The sequence below is a fragment of the Tenrec ecaudatus genome, unplaced genomic scaffold (assembly GCF_050624435.1).
Source record: "Tenrec ecaudatus isolate mTenEca1 unplaced genomic scaffold, mTenEca1.hap1 Scaffold_413, whole genome shotgun sequence".
NCBI lineage: Eukaryota > Metazoa > Chordata > Mammalia > Afrosoricida > Tenrecidae > Tenrec > Tenrec ecaudatus.
The window spans coordinates 17,466-37,811 of record NW_027459290.1 but is presented as its reverse complement, the minus strand read 5'-3'; the positions used below and the strand labels follow the sequence as shown (position 1 = coordinate 37,811).

The following is a 20,346-nucleotide window of genomic DNA, read 5'->3' as shown; positions in this document are numbered from 1 at the left end:
TGTGCTGAGCAGAAGAGGAAAGCAGAGGAAGAGGCAGAGACAGAGAGCACGAGCGAGCAGTGAGGTTTCCAAACACCTTCCTCCGCCTGGGGCCTCCCCCAGCGTGCATGCAGACTCAGGTGTCCCGGAGCCCGGAGGTGACAGACGGGAGGGTGCCTGCCGACAAAGCATTCACTTACCCTCAGCTCCACCCACTTGTCCAACAGTCTCCGGTCACTGAACTCACACAGCTGCCCTGAGGATGTGATACAGAAGGTGCTGTCAGTCTTCTTCCCGCGGACACAGGCTACTTCAGTGAACAGGTTGTTCCGCAGGTTCCCCCAGCAGCCCAGAGCGGCCCAGCAGGGGCACAGTGGCATTCACCTGTGGAGACCCACCACAGGTGCCACCCACCCACCCTGCAGGCTATCCCCTGGAAAGCAGGCCCTGGGGAGAGAGGGAGAAGGCTTCCCTTGCAGATTGACATAGCACCTGGCCCAGCTGAGACTTCCAAGGGGCTTTTGAGCATGCAGAAGGGGGCGCAGGTGGAACAGATCTGAGCAGACCCCACCCTAGTGGCTACTTGCTGCCTCACCTTTGAGGTCTTGCTGTCATCGAGGTACCAGAATTTGATGTGCCGGTTGCCTGCAGTGACAAAGTAGCTGCAGTCCTCAGAGAAGGATACTGCTGTCACCCGACTGGACACCTTGTTGGAAGCCACTACAATGTTTTTCTGGAGAGAAAGTCAAGGGAAATCAAGGCTCTGCTTCTAGGAGCTGAGGGAAAAGAAACTTACACACTGAAGGAGGTTAGACAAGCTGTGAACTGGACCTCTCCTTCTGCCCCTTCTTCAGCATCCTAGATACCCAGTTGCTCCTTTCTGCTCAGAGTTCTTTAGAAAGGGACTGAGGCCAGCAGGCGGAAGTTAAGGCCACCGGTCAGCAATTTTTTGGCTCCCATCCCGGCCCCGCCTGTCCTGAGGCCAGCAGCCCACTCACCTTCCAGGCCCAGACATTGACGATCATGTCATGCTGGTAGCCCACTGAGACAATGTACTTGGCGCTGGGTGAGAAGGCCACACATGCCACGCCATACTTATGCTCCTGAAGCTCCGCCACCTGGCTGCGCTCCGACACATCCCATACCCGCACAGCAGGCATGTGTCCACTCTGCAGGGACCGAAGACCCCGAAGTAAAGGCCAGAGGCAGCCAGCTCCCTCCCCATCCATGGAGGCCTGGCCCTCCCAGCCACTGGACAAGAGCCTGCACATAAATGAAGGACACCTAACCTAATGCGCCTGCACATGAATCAAGGACACCCCCGGAGGGAATGTGATCAGTGTTGGGGAACAGGGACACTCAGGGACGGGCTCCTGGCGTGATTTGGATGGGCAAGAACCACCACTCCTGCGGTTTGCTCTCACAGCCTCACAGGGCAAGTCTATGGGAGGGCAGTCCTGTTCCACACTGTGACCAGCAGGGGGACTCCAGGGATAAGGAATGTTTTAAGGAGGTGTTTTCCAAAATGTGGTTCCCAAATTGGCAGCTTCAGCCTCACTGGGAACTACTTGTTAGCATTGCAAACTGAAGAGAGCCACCCCAGACCTGCAGAACCCCAGAGCCAGCAGTCTGTACTAAGGGGTGACCATGGCACTTCTGATGCAGGCTACAGCCTAAGAACACTGCTCTAGGGCAGACCAAACACCCAAAGTGGACACCAGTAGAGAAAGTCAAAATTGGCACCAGTCCTATGCGGGCCGCAGGCTGTCACTCTCTGCTAAGGCCAGGCCCCCCCCTCTGCAGTGCTTGAGCTTCCTTCCTCACTCATCTCACCGGTGACCATGTACTTGCCATCAGGAGAGAAGGCAAGGGCAGTGATGGTTTTCCTGAAAGGAATCGGGCAGGCTCAAGAGGGGCACTGGCAGCCTGGCCCAGGTCTGGCCTCTCACAGTCCCCTCTCAAAACAAGGGCAGCAAACCCGCTGTCCCTGTGCTGCTTCCCTCCCATGCCTGGGGCCCAACAGGGCCCAATGCCACAGAGAAGCAGGTGGCACCCCTCTGGCCGTCCCTGGGGAAAGGTGGCACTCCCCAAAGCCCCTGAGCCCATTTACCTGGAGCTGTTGAGGATGTGGTGCTGCTTGTGTTTCTGGGGGTTGAAGAGCACAACCACACACCTGGGGAGAGGGAGAGGGAGAGGGAGAGGGGAGCACAGACTTAGCACCCCACCTCAGCGGCCCAGCCCAGAGGACCCCACGTTGCCAGAGTGCAGCTGGCTCCTGACAGCACTCTTCTGCCTTTCTCCCCTTCTGTAGCCCCACATGGCGCAAGGTCCTGTAGGGAGCCCTGCTTGCCCAGTGCTCTGTACACCAGCACCATCGGGACATGCCCCATAGCGATGGGGTGGCCGGTATTCCCAGAGCTCTTGTCCCTACCCCAGGGCAGAGGGCAGAGAGAAGGATGCACATGATTTGGGTAAGAACAGGCCTCAGCTGTGCCCTTGTTTACAGACCTGGTTTCCAGGAGAGAGTGGGATCTCTCATGTCTGCACCCATGTGTGTACTTGGCAAGAGCTAGCCCACCACATGTTGGATGAGGAAGCAAGTGGAAGGTCAGGGCCCAGGGCCAGGCCTGCAGGGAGACTAAGTGGGATGGAGGGGCAGAAAACTGCCTGAGGGAGGGAACTTCATGGAGTTGCTGGCCCACGTCAGACTCTTTAGCCCAAAGAGCCTGAGCAGCGCCATTCTAACAGCCTCCAGTCTCCCTCTCCAGTCAGGCAGCAAGGCTGGGTGAGATTGGAAGGAGACTGAAATTCAAGAGTGAACTCGAGAGAGGGAGGCAGGTAACAGTCAGGGACAAGGAGCTGGGAGCCAACAGCTCTCGTGTCTCAGGGACCATGGCGCTCAGCAGGTTTAGGCCCTCTGCCCAGCTGTCCCCTCTCTTCATTAGCGCTATGCCTACTAATTGCTATTAGCTGGCCACAGCAAGCCTGGAACCTGCTACCCCAGGTAAGGGGGTCGACTGGGTAGATGGGGGAGAGACTCAGTAGAAGGCTACTTGTCCCAACCCTGCCTTTTACAACAGGAAGCAGACCGCAGGACCCGCATCTGGACCCCACTGCTTGCAGATGGGAGCAGGAGGTGCCGCACAGGGCTTGGTCTCTGCTGCAGACAGAGGCCTCCGGCTCGGCTCAATGAGCCAGTTCGCAATGCAAATTCCACTGTCAACTAGGGATTCTGGGATCTTGAAGGTACACCAGGTAAGCTCACAGCTGGCTACCAGGCTGATTGACAGCCTTAGAAGCCTGAGCAACACCCTCTTCTCCTCAGAGCCCCTCCCCTCCAATCCTTTTTCACCCTCTTTTTCTTTGTTCTCTTTTTTATCCCCTTTCTCTCTTTAAACCGATTTGAAGACCGCTGCTCTCCACATTCCTTGAATGAGAAAAACAAGATGACCTTAGAAACACGCAGACACACACCTGCCCAGTTGCTCTGAAGGAGAGTCTAATACATGGGACTGGCCTAACTCCTCTAAAACAGAGCTGCCTGCACAGAGGATGAAAGGAAGGTGTTCAAACACTCAACCACATTCACTGTCACTGAGTCGATTCTGACTCACAGTGACCCCACAGAACACAACAAAACCGCCCCTGTGGGTTTCCGATACGAACTATCTAGGGGACCAGAAAGTGTCATCTTTCTCCTTTGGAGTGCCTGGTGGGGCCTAGCTGCTGTCCTTGCCGTTAGAACCCCAACACAGAACCATGACACCCTCAGGTATCTGGGAGTCCAAATTTGAGAGATAAGGACCACTAAGGAACAGAGCCAGGGCTCACAAACAGGGCTTCTGATTTCGGGTCCTTTTTACACACACACACACACACACACACACACACACACACACACACAGACAAACCTTTGCAGAATCTCTTGAGGGCTTCTGACGTCATGTCCTTGTTACACACACACACTCTTGCAGAATCTCTGGAGGGCTTCTGACTTCGTGTCCTTTTTACGCACACACACACACACACACACACACACACACACACACACATAGATGCATCCTTGCAGAATTTCTGGATGGCTTCTGATTTTTGTCCTTTTTAAACACACACACACACACACACACACACCGTTGCAGAATCTCCAGAGGGCTTCTGATTTCGGGTCCTTTTTACACAGATACACACACACACACACACACACACCCTTGCAGAAACTCTAGAGAGTTTCTGAATTCCTGTCCTTTTTAAACAAACAAAACCACACACACACACAACCTTTTAGTATCCATGGAGGGCTTCTGACTTCATGTCCTTTTTATACACACACACACACACACACACACACCCTTGCAGAATCTCTAGAGGGTTTCTGAATTCTTTTCATTTTTACACACACACGCACACACACTCACACCCTTGAAGAATCTTTGGAAGCCTTCTGACTTCATATCTTTTTACACAGGCATACACACACACACAAGCACCTTTGCACAATCTCTGGAGTGCTTCTGACTTCGTGTCCTCTTTACACACACACACACACACACGCTTGCAGGATCTCTAGAGTGCTTCTGACTTGGTGTTCTTTTTACACACACACACACACGCACACATACACCCTTGTAGAATCTCTATAAGGATTCTGAATTCATGTCCTTTTTACACACACACACACACACAACCTAAAGCCACTTTCTTGCAAAATCTATGCAGTACTTCTGACTTCGTGTCCTTTTTAAACACACACACACACACACATACTTGTAGAATCTCTGGAGGGCTTCTTATTTCGTGTCCTTATTACACACACACACTCCCTCACTCTCACACTCATACCTTTCCAGAAAACCTAGAGGGCTGCTGACTTCATGTCCTTTTAACACAATACACTCACCCTTGCAGAATCTCTAGAGGGCTTCTGACTTCGTATCCTTTTGACACACATACACAGATACACACACACACACAACCTTGCAGAATCTCCAGACGGTTTATGACTTCGTGTCATTTTCACACACACACACACACATACACACACTCTCTCTTGCAGAATCCCTGGAGGGCTTCTAACTTGGTGTAATTATTACAAACACAACGCACACACACACACACACACACACCCTTGCAGAATCAATAGTGGGTTTCTGATTACGTTTGATTTTTACACGCACACACTCACACCCACACACATACACCCTTGCAGAATCTCTGAAGGGCTTCGAACTTTGTGTCCTTTTTACACATACACACACCCTTGAAGAATCTCTGGAGGGCTTCTGACTTCATGTCCTTATTACACACACACACTCCCTCACTCTCACACTCATACCTTTCCAGAAAACCTAGAGGGCTTCTGACTTCGTGTCCTTTTAACACAATACACTCACCCTTGCAGAATCTCTAGAGGGCTTCTGACTTCTTGTCTTTTTGACACACACACACACACACACACACACACACACACACACCCTTGCAGAATCTCCAGACGGTTTATGACTTTGTATCGTTTTCACACACACAAACATACACACACACACTCTCTTGCAGAATCTCTGGAGTGCTTCTAACTTGGTGTAATTATTACAAACACAACACACACATACACACACACACCCTTGCAGAATCAATAGTGGGCTTCTGACTTCGTGTGATTTTACATGCACACACACACACACACATACACCTTGAAGAATCTATGGAGGGCTTCGAACTTTGTGTCCTTTTTACACAAACACACACACATACACACACCCTTGAAGAATCTCTAGAGGGCTTCTGACTTCGTGTCTTTTTATACAAACACACACACACACACACACACACACCCTGGTAGAATCTCTGGAGGGTGTCTTACTTGGTGTCTTTTTTCACACACACACACACACACACATACACCAAGAACCGACTTTTAGTTTGCTACTCACTAGCTTTTGAAGACCCCAGTCACTTCCCTGATGGATACAGAACATTGTCTTTGTGAGCTAGTTTGTACGAATTGATTTTGAGGTCTCTCAGAGCTATGTTCCTGATCCCCCATATTTAGGACACACTCCCTCAAGGGGTTTTGTTATAGCTAAGACATTTTCATAACTATGCCTCCTGGATGTACTATTATATTCATGGACATATTTGTAGTATATGCTAATATGTATATAGAACTATTCTCTGGCAAACCTATATTTATTCATGGGGCTAGTCCCATTCTCCTTCCCACAACTGCTCAGATTTTGTGGTTTTTCTATCTATCTATTTATCTCTCTAGGTATCCTTGTATGTTATTGTTATTATAGGAGTATTTATCTCTGTTGCTTTTAATGATTGTAGTCTACTGAGAAAGGTTAGTGTTTAAATGTTCCAAATGTTTCCCCATTTTCTGGGTTACATGACACAAACCAATAGAAGAAGAGAAAAGAAAAAAATTTAACCCAAGTAATAACACCAACAATAAAACCAATTTAGTCTTTTGGTTAAGAATTACTCAGACTTTCCCACTCCTAGGCTAAACCTTGAAAGAAAAAGAATGAGATAAAAGACCATAGGGAGGAAGAAAGGAGAGTGAGAGGCAAGGGAATAAAGAAAGAAGGTGGCAAGGTTGTGTGAACAATTAATGTGGACCTTCTTTGATGTGTATTAAAATAATATTGACTGTTTTTTTCAATACTCACCAAAAATTATTTATATCAATCAAAAAAACCTCACTACCCTGGAATCAATTCTGACATATAGCAACCCTTTGGACAGAGTATAGAACTGCCCCTGTGGGTTTCCAAGGCTGTAAATCTTTACAGGAGTAGAAAATCTCATCTTTCTCTTGGGGAGTGGGGGTGGGGAGGGGAGTTTCGAACTTCTGATCTTGCAGTTAGAAGTCCAACTCATAATCTACTTCACCAACAAGGCTCCACCTTTCATCATTAATCTAAACTGTTTGACCTTCTAGGCTTACTGGGTTTTATTTTCTCACTTTGGAAGACATGGTACCAAAATACACACCATTTCCTAGCCCCCCAAAAAATCAAAAGTAAACAAAAACAAAACAGGAAAAAATAGCAACCCAATCCAAACCAACTAACCTATTTAGCCATATAGATAAAGGATACTTGTAGCCAACCTCTGTGTTGGGGGCAATAGGGATGGAAAGGGACTGTGGTTAACAGGCACGTGGCAGCTCATCCACGGGGGACATTCAAATTCTAGCTCCAGACGGTTGTTGCCTTGGGTAAATGCAAGGATTTTAAGGCCTGATTTTCTGTTTGTAACTGAGATGCTGAGAATATAAAATTCGATGTGAAATCGTCAACTTTTCAAATATTGGATCACATTAGTTAAAACCACTTTTCAGGCTGCTCATCATCATACTAGCACATCATTAGGCTAAAATCATATCAAAGACATCTGGTTTGTCCCCTGTGCCCTTTAAGGACAACTGAAACATAAGGATGGGAATGTGACATTCATTCTTCCTCTAGACCCTCACCCTTTGCCTCCATCGGCTGGCGTTCATAGAAGAGGCAGACAGTTTTGTTCAACTTCAGCATAATCAGAGTCCTGAGAGTTAAACACAATACATATATAATTTCATACTAGTCGTTTTAATATTAGCCCAAACAAAACCAACAAAAACCCAACCCGTTGCTGTTATGTTGGTTCTGGCTCCCGAGGACCCCGTGGGTGCCAGGGAGAAACTACACATCACAGGATTCTCAAGCCTGTGGGCTTCTAGAAGCAGGCCATTAGTTATTTCTTCTGAGGGGTGCAACTGCCCACCACTTGATACGTTGAGTCCTTAACCATTTGTGCCACTCAGGGTCTCCCAGCCTTCGTATGTGACCCCCAAATTCCTTGACAGGCTACCTATAGGAAGGTAGAGTCTATGCCCTTTCCCCTTAAATTGGGATGTTTCATGACCTCTGTGACCAATAGATTATGGAGAAGATGACACTGTGACATCTAGTTTGGGCAACCCCCTTCCCTCCCCCAAAGTGCTTCACAGCTTCTGAAAAATCCCTTCAAAGTCTTCTTCTTGAGTGCTCACCCTCAGAATGTCCAGCCTCCACGTGCTACCTCTCAGGACACTTCTCAGCACCCAGACACTATGCTGAAAGAAGCCTGAGCCACCTGGAAAGGCCACGTGGAGACACTCCAAACAACAACCCAGTTAAGCACCCAGCTAACGGCCAGCTTCAGCTGACAGCCCTCTGAGTGCACGTGTAGGCACTGGAGTCACCAGAGGCCCCTGCCCCAGCTCCCATGTGACTGCCAACTCATGGGAGACTCCAAGCACGACCCAGTGGCCTCCCAGCAACCACACGATGATGGTCCTTGTTTGAAACCACTGCGTTTGGCCGAGGGGGCGTTTCTTGCCCAGCCACAGGGATGAGAACCTGCATCTCAACAACATGCAGGTGGGTGAGGGGGCCGTCTCTTGAGCAAGGCAGCCTCCCTTCTTGTCAACTCCTGGGGATTTTTGTTGTTCTTGCCACTGCTGCCCCAATTCCCCAGGAGCTAGAGGAAGGCAGGCAGCAGGCCTCAGGTGGCCAGGAGGCAGGAGCCTCTGTGGGATGCAGTTACAATGGGAGATATAACCTTAAAGGCAGGAGCCTGACTTTACCTTTGCCTCCTGGAGATTTCGGGTGCAGAACACCTGTCAAATCCCATCTTCTGTCCAACCCTGATCATATGTCTGTCTTATGTTTGCACACAGGACGCAGACTTGTGAGCACCCAAAGAACAGTGTCTGGCGCCAAAAAACCAGCGCCACAAGGAACTGATGTTTCTCCAGCAATGGGGAGGGGTGGGATGAGAGGAAGAAAGGAGTACAAATCACTGGATGAAAACAAGGTGGGGAAAGGAAGGAGGAAAGGGAGAGAGTGAAGGAGGGAGCCTGGGAGGCTGAGGGGAAAAGGCAGGGAAGGAAAGGAGAAAGGTGGGGGTGGGGAGAGAAGAGCGAAGAAGAAATGGAGGAGTGTGGGAGGGAAGATGGAAGGTGAAGGCAGGCAGGAAGACGTGAGCAAAGGGGGGGAAGGAAGAAAAGAGAAAGAGAAGGGCAAGAAGAAGAAAGGAAGGTAGGGAAGAAAGGAAGAAAACGAGAAACCTAATGTCAATGGCACCCTCTATGTTTTTATTTCCTGTTTTTCTGAGGTAGCCTCTTCAGCAGAAGCAAATGGGCTGAATCGCCTCAAACTCCACCTAGGTAGAAAGCACGGGTTTCATTTCGCCAGGGCCTGTGAAAATGTTTGAACTGAGCAGCATTAACACGGAGACAGCGATTACCCCACGTGGCTGTTGCGCTCTGATGATACCAAGGCAACAGGAATGGGGGCTCATTATTTCACCAGGTGACAAAAAAAATTGTATTTTGACGTTTCACCCTGAACGTGGGGAAGGGGGGCGTGGGGGAGGAATCAGGGGCCCTTTGTGGAGTCTCCTCTTGCCATTGTGATGCCCCTTGGCCTGCCAACAACCTGAGGTCCTGCACTCTGCCAGTGAGGGGCTTGGCTGCAGGCCCTAGCCCAGCATTTCTTATCAGATTTTCTGTGACAAGTGATGGGAGAAAAGCAAGATGCTGTTAACAGCGCATCCGTTCAGACCCTGCTATTTAGAAATTTGGATTTATATTTTGTCAGAGAGAAGTAGCACTGATGTTAATCTTTGCACTACCCTTGGAAAAAAAGCATTCATAATCTTAAAACAATAATCCATAGCATTTGTGGAGCTCTGAGAACCAAGGGATGGTCAGAAGCATTTTTAGACAGATGTCTCATTTCATCTTCAAAGCAACCCAGTGAGGAATAAGAAAAGTTGGCTTATGACTTCCCTTTTGGAAAGTGAGTCTTTGGAAGCACAGAGAGGTCCAAGGTCACATAGTCAATAAGTTAGAGAGCCTGGATTTGAACCTGAGCGGTCTGCTGCCAGAGGTACTTTTTTTGCTCGTGTTTATTAAGGCAACTTGCAGCCCTGGCAAGGATTCAGATAGAATTGAGGATCATTTTTTTAAACAATTTATTAGGGGCTCATACAACTCTTATCACAGTTCATACATATACATACATCAATTGTATAAAGCACATCTGTACAGTCTTTGCCCTAATCATTTTTTTTCTCCTCTTTTCTTTTCTTACATTTTAATAGGGACTCATACAACTCTTATCACAATCCACCCATATTCACACTTCAATTGTATAAAGCACATCCATACATTCCCTACCCCAATCATTCTCAAAGCATTTGCTCTCCACTTAAGCCCTTTGCATCAGGTCCTCTTCTTTTCCCCCTCCCACCCCTTCCCCCCTCCCTCATGTGCCCTTGGTAATTTATACATCGTTATTTTGTCATATCTTGCCCTATCCGGAGTCTCCCTTCCCCGGTTCTCTGCTGTCCCTCTCCCATGGAAGAGGTCACATGTGGATCCTTGTAATCAGTTCCCCTTTTCCAACCCACTCACCCTCCACTCTCCCAGCATCGCCCCTCACACCCTTGGTCCTGAAGGTATCGTCCACCCTGGATTCCCTGTACCTCCAGCCCTCATATGTACCAGTATACAGCCTCTGCCCTATCCAGCCCTAACAGTGCTTCTCGCTATCCTTGTGGAGCCCTGGTGATGGGCTGGGCTGCTAAGTAGTAGGTTAAACAGGCTTTCCCCTCCTGTGAAAAGTTACACTCTCGGGAAACTCACGGGTTGCTCTGAATCAAGGTCAACTCAATGGCAGTGAGTTTGGCTTTTTAATGTCTCTTCCTGTTGTTGTTGTTGTTGTTGTTAGTTTGCCATCCAGTTGGTTCTGGTCCATGGCAAACCTATTCACAGCAGAATGTAACAATAACAGCTCCTCCTCCATCCACCCAAGTGTTCCTATGCTCAGTCCTCTTGTTGTAGTCACTGTGTCAATCCAGCTCTTCAAGGGCCTTCACCCTTTTTTCACAGCCCTTCCATTTTTCTAAGCATGATGCCTCTCCAGGGACTGGTCTCCACTGACAACATGTCCAAAGTCTCACCATCCTTACTTCTAATGGGAATTCTGGCCGTACTTCCAAGACAGATTTTGTTTGTTCTTTTGGCAGTCCATGGTACTGTCAATATTCTTTGCCAGTACCATGGTTCAAATTCATACAGTTTACCTGGGTCTTCTTCACTCAATGGCAAGCTTTTCACATGCAGATGAGGCCAATGAAAATACCATGGTTTGGATCAGGTGCACTTCCTGCTTAAAGTAACATCCTAACTTTTCAACATTCTAAAGAGCTCTTATGCAGCAGATCTACCCAGTGCAATGTATCTTTTCATCTCTTGACTGCTGCTTCCAGGAGCATTGCTTGTGGATCCAGACAAGACAAAATCCTTGACAACTTCAAGTTTTTCTCGATTTATCATCATGTTACCTATTGGTTCAGTTGTGAGGACTTTGGTTTTCTTTGTGTTGAGTTGTATCCCACATTGAAGGTTGCAATCCTTGATCTTCACCAGCAAGTGCTTCAAGTCCCCCATCCTTGTCAGCAAGCCAAACTGTGTCGTCTGCATATAGCAGGTTGTTAATAATATTTCCTCCAAATCTGATTCTGTGCTCTTCTTCATATAATTTGGCTTCTCTGATTATTTGCTCACCATACAGATTGAAAAAGTATAATAAGTGGGTGCAACCAGGATGCACATCTTTCTTGATTCTTAAACCATGCAATCTACCCTTGTTCTATTTGTGCTACTGCTTCTTAATCCATGTACAAGGTTCACATGAGCAAGACAAAGTGTTCTGGAATTCCCTTCTCAAAACTATCCATGTTTTGTTATGATCCACACAGTCAGATACCTTGGGTGTTAATAAAACTTAAGTAAACATCTTTTGGGTATTCACTGCTTTCAGGCAAGATCCATCTGATATCTGATATCCTTTGTTCCACATCCTCTTCTGAATCTGGCTTAAATCTCTGGGAAACCAAACTCACTGCCTTGTAGTTGATGACAACTCATCCTGACCCTATAGTATAGGGTAGAACTAACTGCCTCTGTGAGTTTCTGAGACTGTACCTCATTATGGGAGTAGAAAACCTTGCCTTTCTCCCACGGAGTGACTGGTGGTTTTGAACTTCTGACCTTGGGGTTTGCAATCCAACCTGTAACCACTGTGCCACGATGGCTCTTGAATGCTGAATATGGTAACTTTCTGTCAATGAATCAATGCAACTGTTGTTGTATTAGCTTCAGTACAATTTGACTCACATGTGATGCCAATGATAGGGTTACATAATTTGACCATTCCTTTGGTCTCCCTTCTTTGGTATGTATACACATATGGATCTCTTCCAGTCCGTTAGCCAAGTAGCTGTATTCCAAATTTCTGACATAGATGAGTGAGTGCTGCCAGTGCTTTATCGGCCTGTGGAAACATTTCAATAGATATCCCAGCAATTCCTGGCATCTTGTTTTGGGCTAGTGCTTTCCATGCATCTTGGATTTCTTCTTTCCTGACCATTGGTTCTTGCTCATATGTTACCTCCTGAAATGGTTGAATGTTGGTCTATTCTTTTTGATACAGTGACTCCATATTGTTTCCATCTTCCTCAGATGTTTCCTTCATTATTCAATATTTTGCCCATAGAATTTTTTAATATTGCACCTCGATACTTGACATTTTTCTTCAGTTCTTTCAGTTTAAGATATGCTGAATATATTCTGTTTTGGTTTTCTAACTCTAGGCCTTTGCACATTTTGTGATAATATTTTACTTTGTATTCTCGAGTTGTCCTTTGAAATTTTCTTTTTAGCTCTTTACTTCATCATTTCTTCCATTTGCCTTAGCTACTCTCTGATTAAGAGTAAGTTTCAGAGTCTCTTCTGATAAGCACTTGTATCTTTTCTTTATTTCCTTTTTTTAAAAATGACACTGTGCTTTATTCAGAGATGTTCTCAAAATTTGGTGGGTTATTATGAAGGTTGTATATTGACTCTCGTGTACTTGTTTGCATTTTCTTGAACTTCAACTTGAGCTCACATATGAACAATTGCTGATCTGTTCCACAATCAGCCCCTGGACTGGTTTCAGTTGCTGATATTGAGCTTCTTTTATTGTCTCTTCCCACAGGTGTAGTCAATTTGATTTCTGTGTATTCCATCTGGAGAAGTCCACATTTATGGTCACTTTTTTTGTTGTTGATCATATGTTTGAAGAAATCATTAATCATGCAAAATTCTAACATACAATCAAGATAAATTGGTAATTATTGGTGATTGGAGTGCAAATGTAGGAACCAAAGAGGAAAGAACAGAAGTTGGAAAATATAGTATGTGCTATCAGCAATTTATTGGTCTTGCAAACTCTGTCATGCGATCTCCAGCTTGGTTTGTATCACCAAGACCATATTTTTCAACTACTGATCCTTCCTCTTTGTTTTCAACTTTTGCATTCCAATAGCATTTTGATAGCAAGTCTGACAAATTTGGGACTGAATATGGTGGTAGAATTATTCAATTTCTGTGTCACCAGCTTTGGGTGGTTGGTGCATAAATTTGAACAATAGTTGTATTGATTGGTTCTCTTTGAAGGGGGCTACATAGCATCCTATCAAAGATAGCATTGTACATTAAAATAGATCTTAAAATGTCCTTTTGATGATGAATGCAATGTTGTTTCTCTTGATTGTGTCATTTCCAGCAGAGTAAACCATAAGATTTTCTGTTTCAAAATGGTCAATATCAGTCCATTTCAGCTAACTAATGCTTACAATATCAATCTTTATGTATTCCATTTCATTTTTAATGACTTCCAATGTCCCTAGATTCATATTTCATACATCCCAAGTTTCAATTATTAATGACGATTTGAACTGTTTCTCCTCATTTTGAGCTGTGCCCCATCAGCAAATGAAGGTCCTGATGGCTATACTCGATTTGCATCATTATGGTAGACTTGCCTATGAAAAGTCAGCTCTTCCTCTTCCTCAGCCGTATTTTGAGTACTTTCCAAGTTGAAGAGCTCATCTTCTGGCACACGTTCTGACAATGTTCTTCTGTTGTTCATGGGGGGTCTAGTAACTGACAGTGTTGCTGCTATCCATAGGGTTTTCAATGGCTCATTCTTCCCATGCGTGCAGCCAATTCCTTCTTCATTGTCTGTTCTTTGTCTGGAAGCTCTTTGGGTGACCCTGCTGGTATATGAAATGCCAATCACATAGCTCCCAGTATCACACAAAACAAAAGTCACCACAGTACCACAAAATGCCAGACAAGTGATGGACCTCTATTCTTAGTGAGACGTGGCCTGGTGGGAGGAGTGGGCCCTTAGTTGGTTCTGATCCACTTACTGGAACAAATACTGTTAGTTCTTATTTTGTAAATGTGAAATGCATAAAAGAGACCCCCCAAAATATCCTCCAATTCAGACTTTCTGCCTTTTAAAAGAGGATAACCCACTCTGATTCAAAGTAATTGAGGTGTTTTGTTTTCCCCTCCCTCTGAGGCTACAGAGACTAGACTAATCACAGCTGAGGTGGAGCGACTGAAATGACTTAAAGCACCAGCTAGACTGGCTGTCAGAAGCAGCTACAGTCAACAGCTACAGACTGACAGAGCTGCTCAGCCAAGAGCTGAGGGTTCTCAACTCCCACTTCTACTGATGGGCACAGCCAGTGGCCTCTGGGAGTTGACTGGAACCCAGCAGCCAGCTGTGAGGAGCAAGCTAATTCATCTCAGCCTGGCCCAGGTCATCAAGTCACTGAAGGAGTATTGGGAAAGAGGGAAGAAATTTGGGGTCCCACATTTGGCCACAGACAAAAGTTGTTCTGTGTTTAGAAAGTAGTTCTGGGCCTGAGTTTGGGGCAGGTGTGATGAAGGAAAGTGGGCTCCCTCCCTGCATCTGGGAACAGATGGTGGGGCTGCCCTGGAAACAGCAGGCCAGTCAGGTGGAGCAAAAAAGGCTTGGACTCTAAAGCCCTGGCAGGGCAAATGAAGCTACCTCGACTGTTTTTTCTTAACCCAATGGCTCCCGCTACCCTCACCACCCCCAACTAGGTAAAAGGGAAGAAAGATGCATTTACTTTACAGAGGCAACTTCTAGAAAGGAGACCAGCCCACCAGCTGTGAAAGGTCCCCTTAAACCATTTTACTTTGAGCAGGAGGAAGAAATGTTGAGATTCCCAGAGCCACGTGGAATTGTGGATCCTCTAGTTTAGGTTCCAGTGATGCCAGATCGATTTTTCTAGAGATAGTCAAAATTCCTGTTTTCTTAAAAACCTCCTGATTTTTTCAAAGGCGATTCAATAACATTGGATAGAAGCCAGTTAGGCCAAAGAGCCCCGGTGGCACCGTGGGTTATGTGTTGGGCAGCTAACTAGAAGGTCAGTAGTTTGAAACCACCAGTCACACTGGGGAGCGGGGGGTGGGGGATAGGGTGGGGGTTGTGCAGAGATGAGACTTTCTAGTCCATATAGAATTTCAACCTCGGAAACCCACAGGGGCAGTTCTGCTCGGTCTTACAGGGTCACGGTGAGTTGGAATCTTCTAGATGGCAGTGAATAAGCAGGCCAACCAGAGTCCACACAGGTCCTCATTTGGCTATGGGAGTCCCAAGTCTGTGACCCTCACAGAATCGACCTTTGTGTATCGATGTTAAAAGTGAGATCCAGAGAGGGGAGCGCCTGTCCGCCTGAGGAGCAACGAGTTGACTTTCCAGTCTCCAATCTGTAGCAGACACTCCCGGTGCTCCTTCTCTTCACTCCCAAATTCCTGATTCTGTGTACTCGCCTCAGTCACCAAGGGCCAGCTCTGAAGGTCCCTTTGCTGGTGCTGGCTGAATGTGCTGAGGAACATATGCCCCTGGGAACAGCCCTGACCAGGCCCCTTACTCCTTGGATGGCAAAACTCTGAGAGGCGTGTGCTACACCCTACCCCTGGAGACTTCCTAAGTGATTAAGAAGCAGGTTCCCAGGTTTGTCATTGGATTCACAATCTATTTGTTAACGGTGGCCTTCCCTCCACTGGCTCACAACCCCACATCATTACCTGCATGCTCAGAGTTTCCTAAATAAGCTCATTGCCTTTAAGTCTTTGGCCAGGGTCTGCTTCAGTGAGAACCCAAACTAAGCCCGGGTCTGAATCGTTATGTGTCCTTCCTGCCATCCAGTTGATGCCGACTCATGGCAACTCTACAGTTTGGGGTAGAACTGCACCTGTGAGTTTCTGAGACTGGAACTCTTTTTTTTTTAAACATTTTATTAGGGGCTCATACAACTCTTATTACAATCCATACATATACATACATCAATTGTATAAAGCATATCCGTACATTCTTTGCCCTAATCACTCTCAAAGCATTTGCTCTCCACTTAAGCCCTTTGCATCAGGTGCTCTTTTTTTTTAACCTCCCTCCCCGCTCCCCACTCCATCATGAGCCCTTGATAATCTACAGATTGTTATTTTGTCATATCTTGCCCTATCCGGAGTCTCCCTCCCCCCCTTCTCTGCCATCTGTCTCCCAGGGAGGAGGTTACATGTGGATCCTTGTAATCTGTTCCCCGTTTCCAACCCACTCACCCTCTACTCTCCCAGTATCACCCCTCACACTCCTGGTCCTGAAGGTATCATCCACCCTGGATTCCCTATGCCTTCAGCTCCTATACGTACCAGTGTACAACCTCTGCCCTATCCAGTCCTGCAAGGTAGAATACGGATCATGGTAGTTGTGGGGAGGAAGCATCCAGGATCTAGGGAAAAGCTGTGTTTTTCATCAGTACTACATCGCACCCTGACTGACCCATCTCCTCTCCTAAACCCCTTTGTGAGGGGATCTCCAGTGGCCAGCAAATGGGCTTTGGGTCTCCACTCTGCACTTCCCCCTTCATTCACTATTTTATATATATATATATATATATATATATATATCCACATATATACATATATATATACATATATATACCATATACATACCATATATATGGTATGTATATATTTTTTGCATAATACCTTATACCTGGTCCCTTTGGCACCATGTGATCGCACAGGCTGGTGTGCTTCTTCCATGTGGGCTTTTTTGCTTCTGAGCTAGATGGCCGCTTGTTCACCTTCAAGCCTTTAAGACCCCAGACACTATCTCTTTTGATAGCCAGGCACCATCAGCTTTCTTCGCCACATTTGCTTATGCACCCATTTGTCTTCGCCAATCGTATCATGGAGGTGTGCAGCCAATACTGTGACTTTTTTGTTTTTTGATGCCTGATAACTGATCCCTTCGGGACCTCGTGATCACACAGGTTGGTGTGCTCTTCCATGTGGGCTTTGTTGCTTCTGAGCTAGATGGCCGCTTGTTTATCTTCAAGTCTTTAAGACCCCAGACACTATCTCTTTTGAAAGCCGGGCACCATCAGCTTTCTTCACCACATTTACTTGTTCACCAGCTTTGGCTTCAGCAGTTGTGTCGGGAGGATGAGCACTGTAGAGTGCCAATTTAATAAAAGAAAGTATTCATGCATTGAGGGAGTGCTTGAGTTAAGGCCCAAGGTCCTGCCACCACCTTAATATTAAACCTATAAATATAGACACAGAGATCTATTTCCCCATACATATATATATATATATATATATATACATATATATATATATATATATATATGTATGTACATGTCTTTGTCTAGACCTCTATAAATGCACTTTGACTCCTAGCTCTCTCCTCCATCTCCCTTGACTTTCCTCCTGTCCCACTACCATGCTCCGTCCCAACCTGGGTTACAGCTATACCTCTTCTTTACGTAATCTTACCCTTGATCATTCCCTACCAGGCCTGCCACTTCCCCCTTACTACCATTTTGAGTCCCATATTGTTCCCTTGTCCCTGTGTTTGTTAACACCACTTCCTTACCCCCCACCCCGCACCTCCCCCTATCCCAATTGCCCCCGGAACTGTTGGTCCTGTTGTTTTCCTCCAGATAGTTCATCCAGCCTGTCTTATTTAGACAGACCTGTGGAGACACTAACATGCACGAAAACAAGACAGAGGAAAACAGAGCAACAGTATACAACCAGACAACAAAACAACGAAAACAAACCACTGACAAAGAACAAAACAAAACACATCAAGAAAGAAGAGCTTATAGTTAGTTCAAGGATCATTTGTTGGACCTTAGGAGTGTTTTCCAATCCAGTCTGTTGAGGCACCACAACCTGGCCCCAAACTCCACTTTCAGCATTCCCTGGGGACCTTGCCACTCCATTCCCTTGCTGTTCCACTGCACTCCACCACACTTTGCCTCGGTGTGGTGGAATCAGGTTAGGTGCAATTCGCACACTGTGTCTCCAGTGCTGTCCCCTGTATCACCCTTGGTCACTGAGGGGCATCATGTCTCATAGTGGGGCCAGCCATGTTGTTCTCTTTGTCGACTGGCTGCTCTGAGACTAGAACTCTTTAGGGGAGTAGAAAGCCTCATCTTTCTCCCTTGGAGTGGCTGGGGATTTCAAATTTGCCATTTCAGACATTGCGTTTAGCAGCACAACACATAACCCCTATACCCCACCATAGCTACAGAAAACAATAAAGAAACAAAATCCAACAACACTCATTGCCATTGGGTGCATAACAATCCTATCGAGAGAAAATACTCCGGCCTCCTGGGTTTCCAAGGCTATAACTCTTTGTAAAAATAAAATTGTGTTATGTTTACAATGAAAGTTTACATAACCGATTAGATTCTCATTTAACAAATTCTCTACTTGTTTAGTGACATTAGTTACTTTTTTCAATAAAAAGGAAAGCAGAATATTAAAAAAAGAACAAATGAAAACGTGTTAAGAGTAAAGACAAATGATAAGATGTTAATGTTTAACCTAATCATATCTGCAACAATACACTTTCTGATGTACTGACGGTGAGCAGGGTTTAATCCCATCCCTGGTGAATGGTCCCAGGGGATTTAATGGAGGCTTATTCTCTGTGGAATCTCTGCCAATGCATTTTGAGTTTTTATACTCATCTAAGGCTATAACTCTTTATGGGAGAAGAAAGCCTCATCTTTCTCCAAAGGAGCGACTGGTGAATTCCAACTGCTGACCTTGCAGTTAATAGCCCAACACATAACCCATTATGCCACCAGATGAGAGATTTGTCTCTGGGTGCCTTCCAATGCAAGCACTACAATTATGCAAGGAGGATATTTTTTTCTGTACTGGAGCCAGGTCAAGTCAGAACCAGTGTGTCCATGGTTTGCAGCGAAGTCAGAGGAAGAAGAGGGTAGACTGTCTATAACTTCTCATAGTCCAGGGAAATGCTAGGCCTGGAAGGGGGCATGCTGGCTCAACCATATTCAGAAAGTCCGCACATTAACCTCCCCGGCTCAAATAATTACCAGCACCATGTCTCTGAATATCACGTAAAAGCAAAATAGTGAAAGCACCATTTCCATTTCATAATACTTTTATTAAAAGTAAAGTTCAATTCAGTGATGTGAAGAAGCTGGGAAAATTATCTTTTCATTTCTTTCTTTTTCTTTCCCTCCCTTTCCCCTTCTTCTCCACAGAACTGAGAGGCAGAGGGAATAAAGGCAGCATGGCACCAACTGGAAGACACCGTGGGGTCAAGGTCACCATTTAACTCATGCTTGTCCAGTTTGGAGGGGCAACTGGATGTCCTCATTTGTGAATTTGCTTATTAATCTTTTTGAGTTAACAAGGTCATGGTAAAAAAGGATTGTTGGTGTTTTTTTTAGGAACCTTCTAGTCCAGTCCAACTCATAGTGACTCAATGCATCAGTGCAGAGCTCTCTAGACCAATGGTTCTCCACCTGTGGGACCCTTGCACAGGGTGACTGTAACAAAATTACAGTTATGAAGTAGCAATGAGAATATTTTTATGGTTGTGGAGGTCACCACAACATGAGGAACTGTATGAAAGGGTTGTGGCATTAGGAAGTTTGAGAACCACTGCTCTAGTCTTTTCTATGCTGTAATCTATACAAGAATGAGTTGCCTGGTTTTTCTTCCAAGAACAGAGCCACTGGTGGGTTCAAACCTTCAACCTTTTGGATAGCAGCTGAGCACTTAACCATTGTGCCTCCAGGGCTCTTTGATAAACTCTATTAGAGGGTCTTAACCATTGCAACCCCATGGATCCTTTTGGCATTTAGGAAAGGCTATGGAACACCTGCCCACTCCCCAGAATAATATTTCCAAATACCTCCAATGAAATACAGAATCACAAAGGCACAAATTGTATTGAAATGCAGTGATAAAAATAAAAGACATTGGATTTGTGGCAAATATACATGTTAATAAAAACATTAAATATGATCTGATAGTGGGTCTAATAAACCAAACCAACACCATTGAGTTGATCCTGACTCACTGTGACCCTATATAAAATTCCTCAGGCTAAATCTTTACAGGAGCAGATCATC

General features: G+C 45.9%; 1 protein-coding gene and 1 long non-coding RNA gene across 3 annotated transcripts in view; one reads left to right on the top strand and one right to left on the bottom strand.

Annotated features, from left to right (window-relative positions):
- Positions 1-20,106, top strand: part of LOC142436562 (histone deacetylase 8-like) — a 158,786-nt gene extending 138,680 nt beyond the window's left edge. The window contains exon 6 of one of the 2 annotated variants that reach the window (XM_075540132.1): positions 19,471-20,106. In XM_075540132.1, coding sequence (XP_075396247.1) covers positions 19,471-19,544 — 74 coding nt within the window. In that variant the 3' untranslated portion in view covers positions 19,545-20,106. The remainder of the gene's footprint in view (positions 1-19,470) is intronic. The other variant, XM_075540137.1, reaches the window with a different exon arrangement.
- LOC142436565 (uncharacterized) lies at positions 180-1,060 on the bottom strand. Its single transcript, XR_012782009.1, has 3 exons — positions 978-1,060; positions 575-712; positions 180-235 (listed from the first exon to the last, which is right to left on the bottom strand). It is a non-coding gene; the product is annotated as an uncharacterized LOC142436565 (long non-coding RNA).
- Positions 20,107-20,346: the final 240 nt, after the last annotated feature.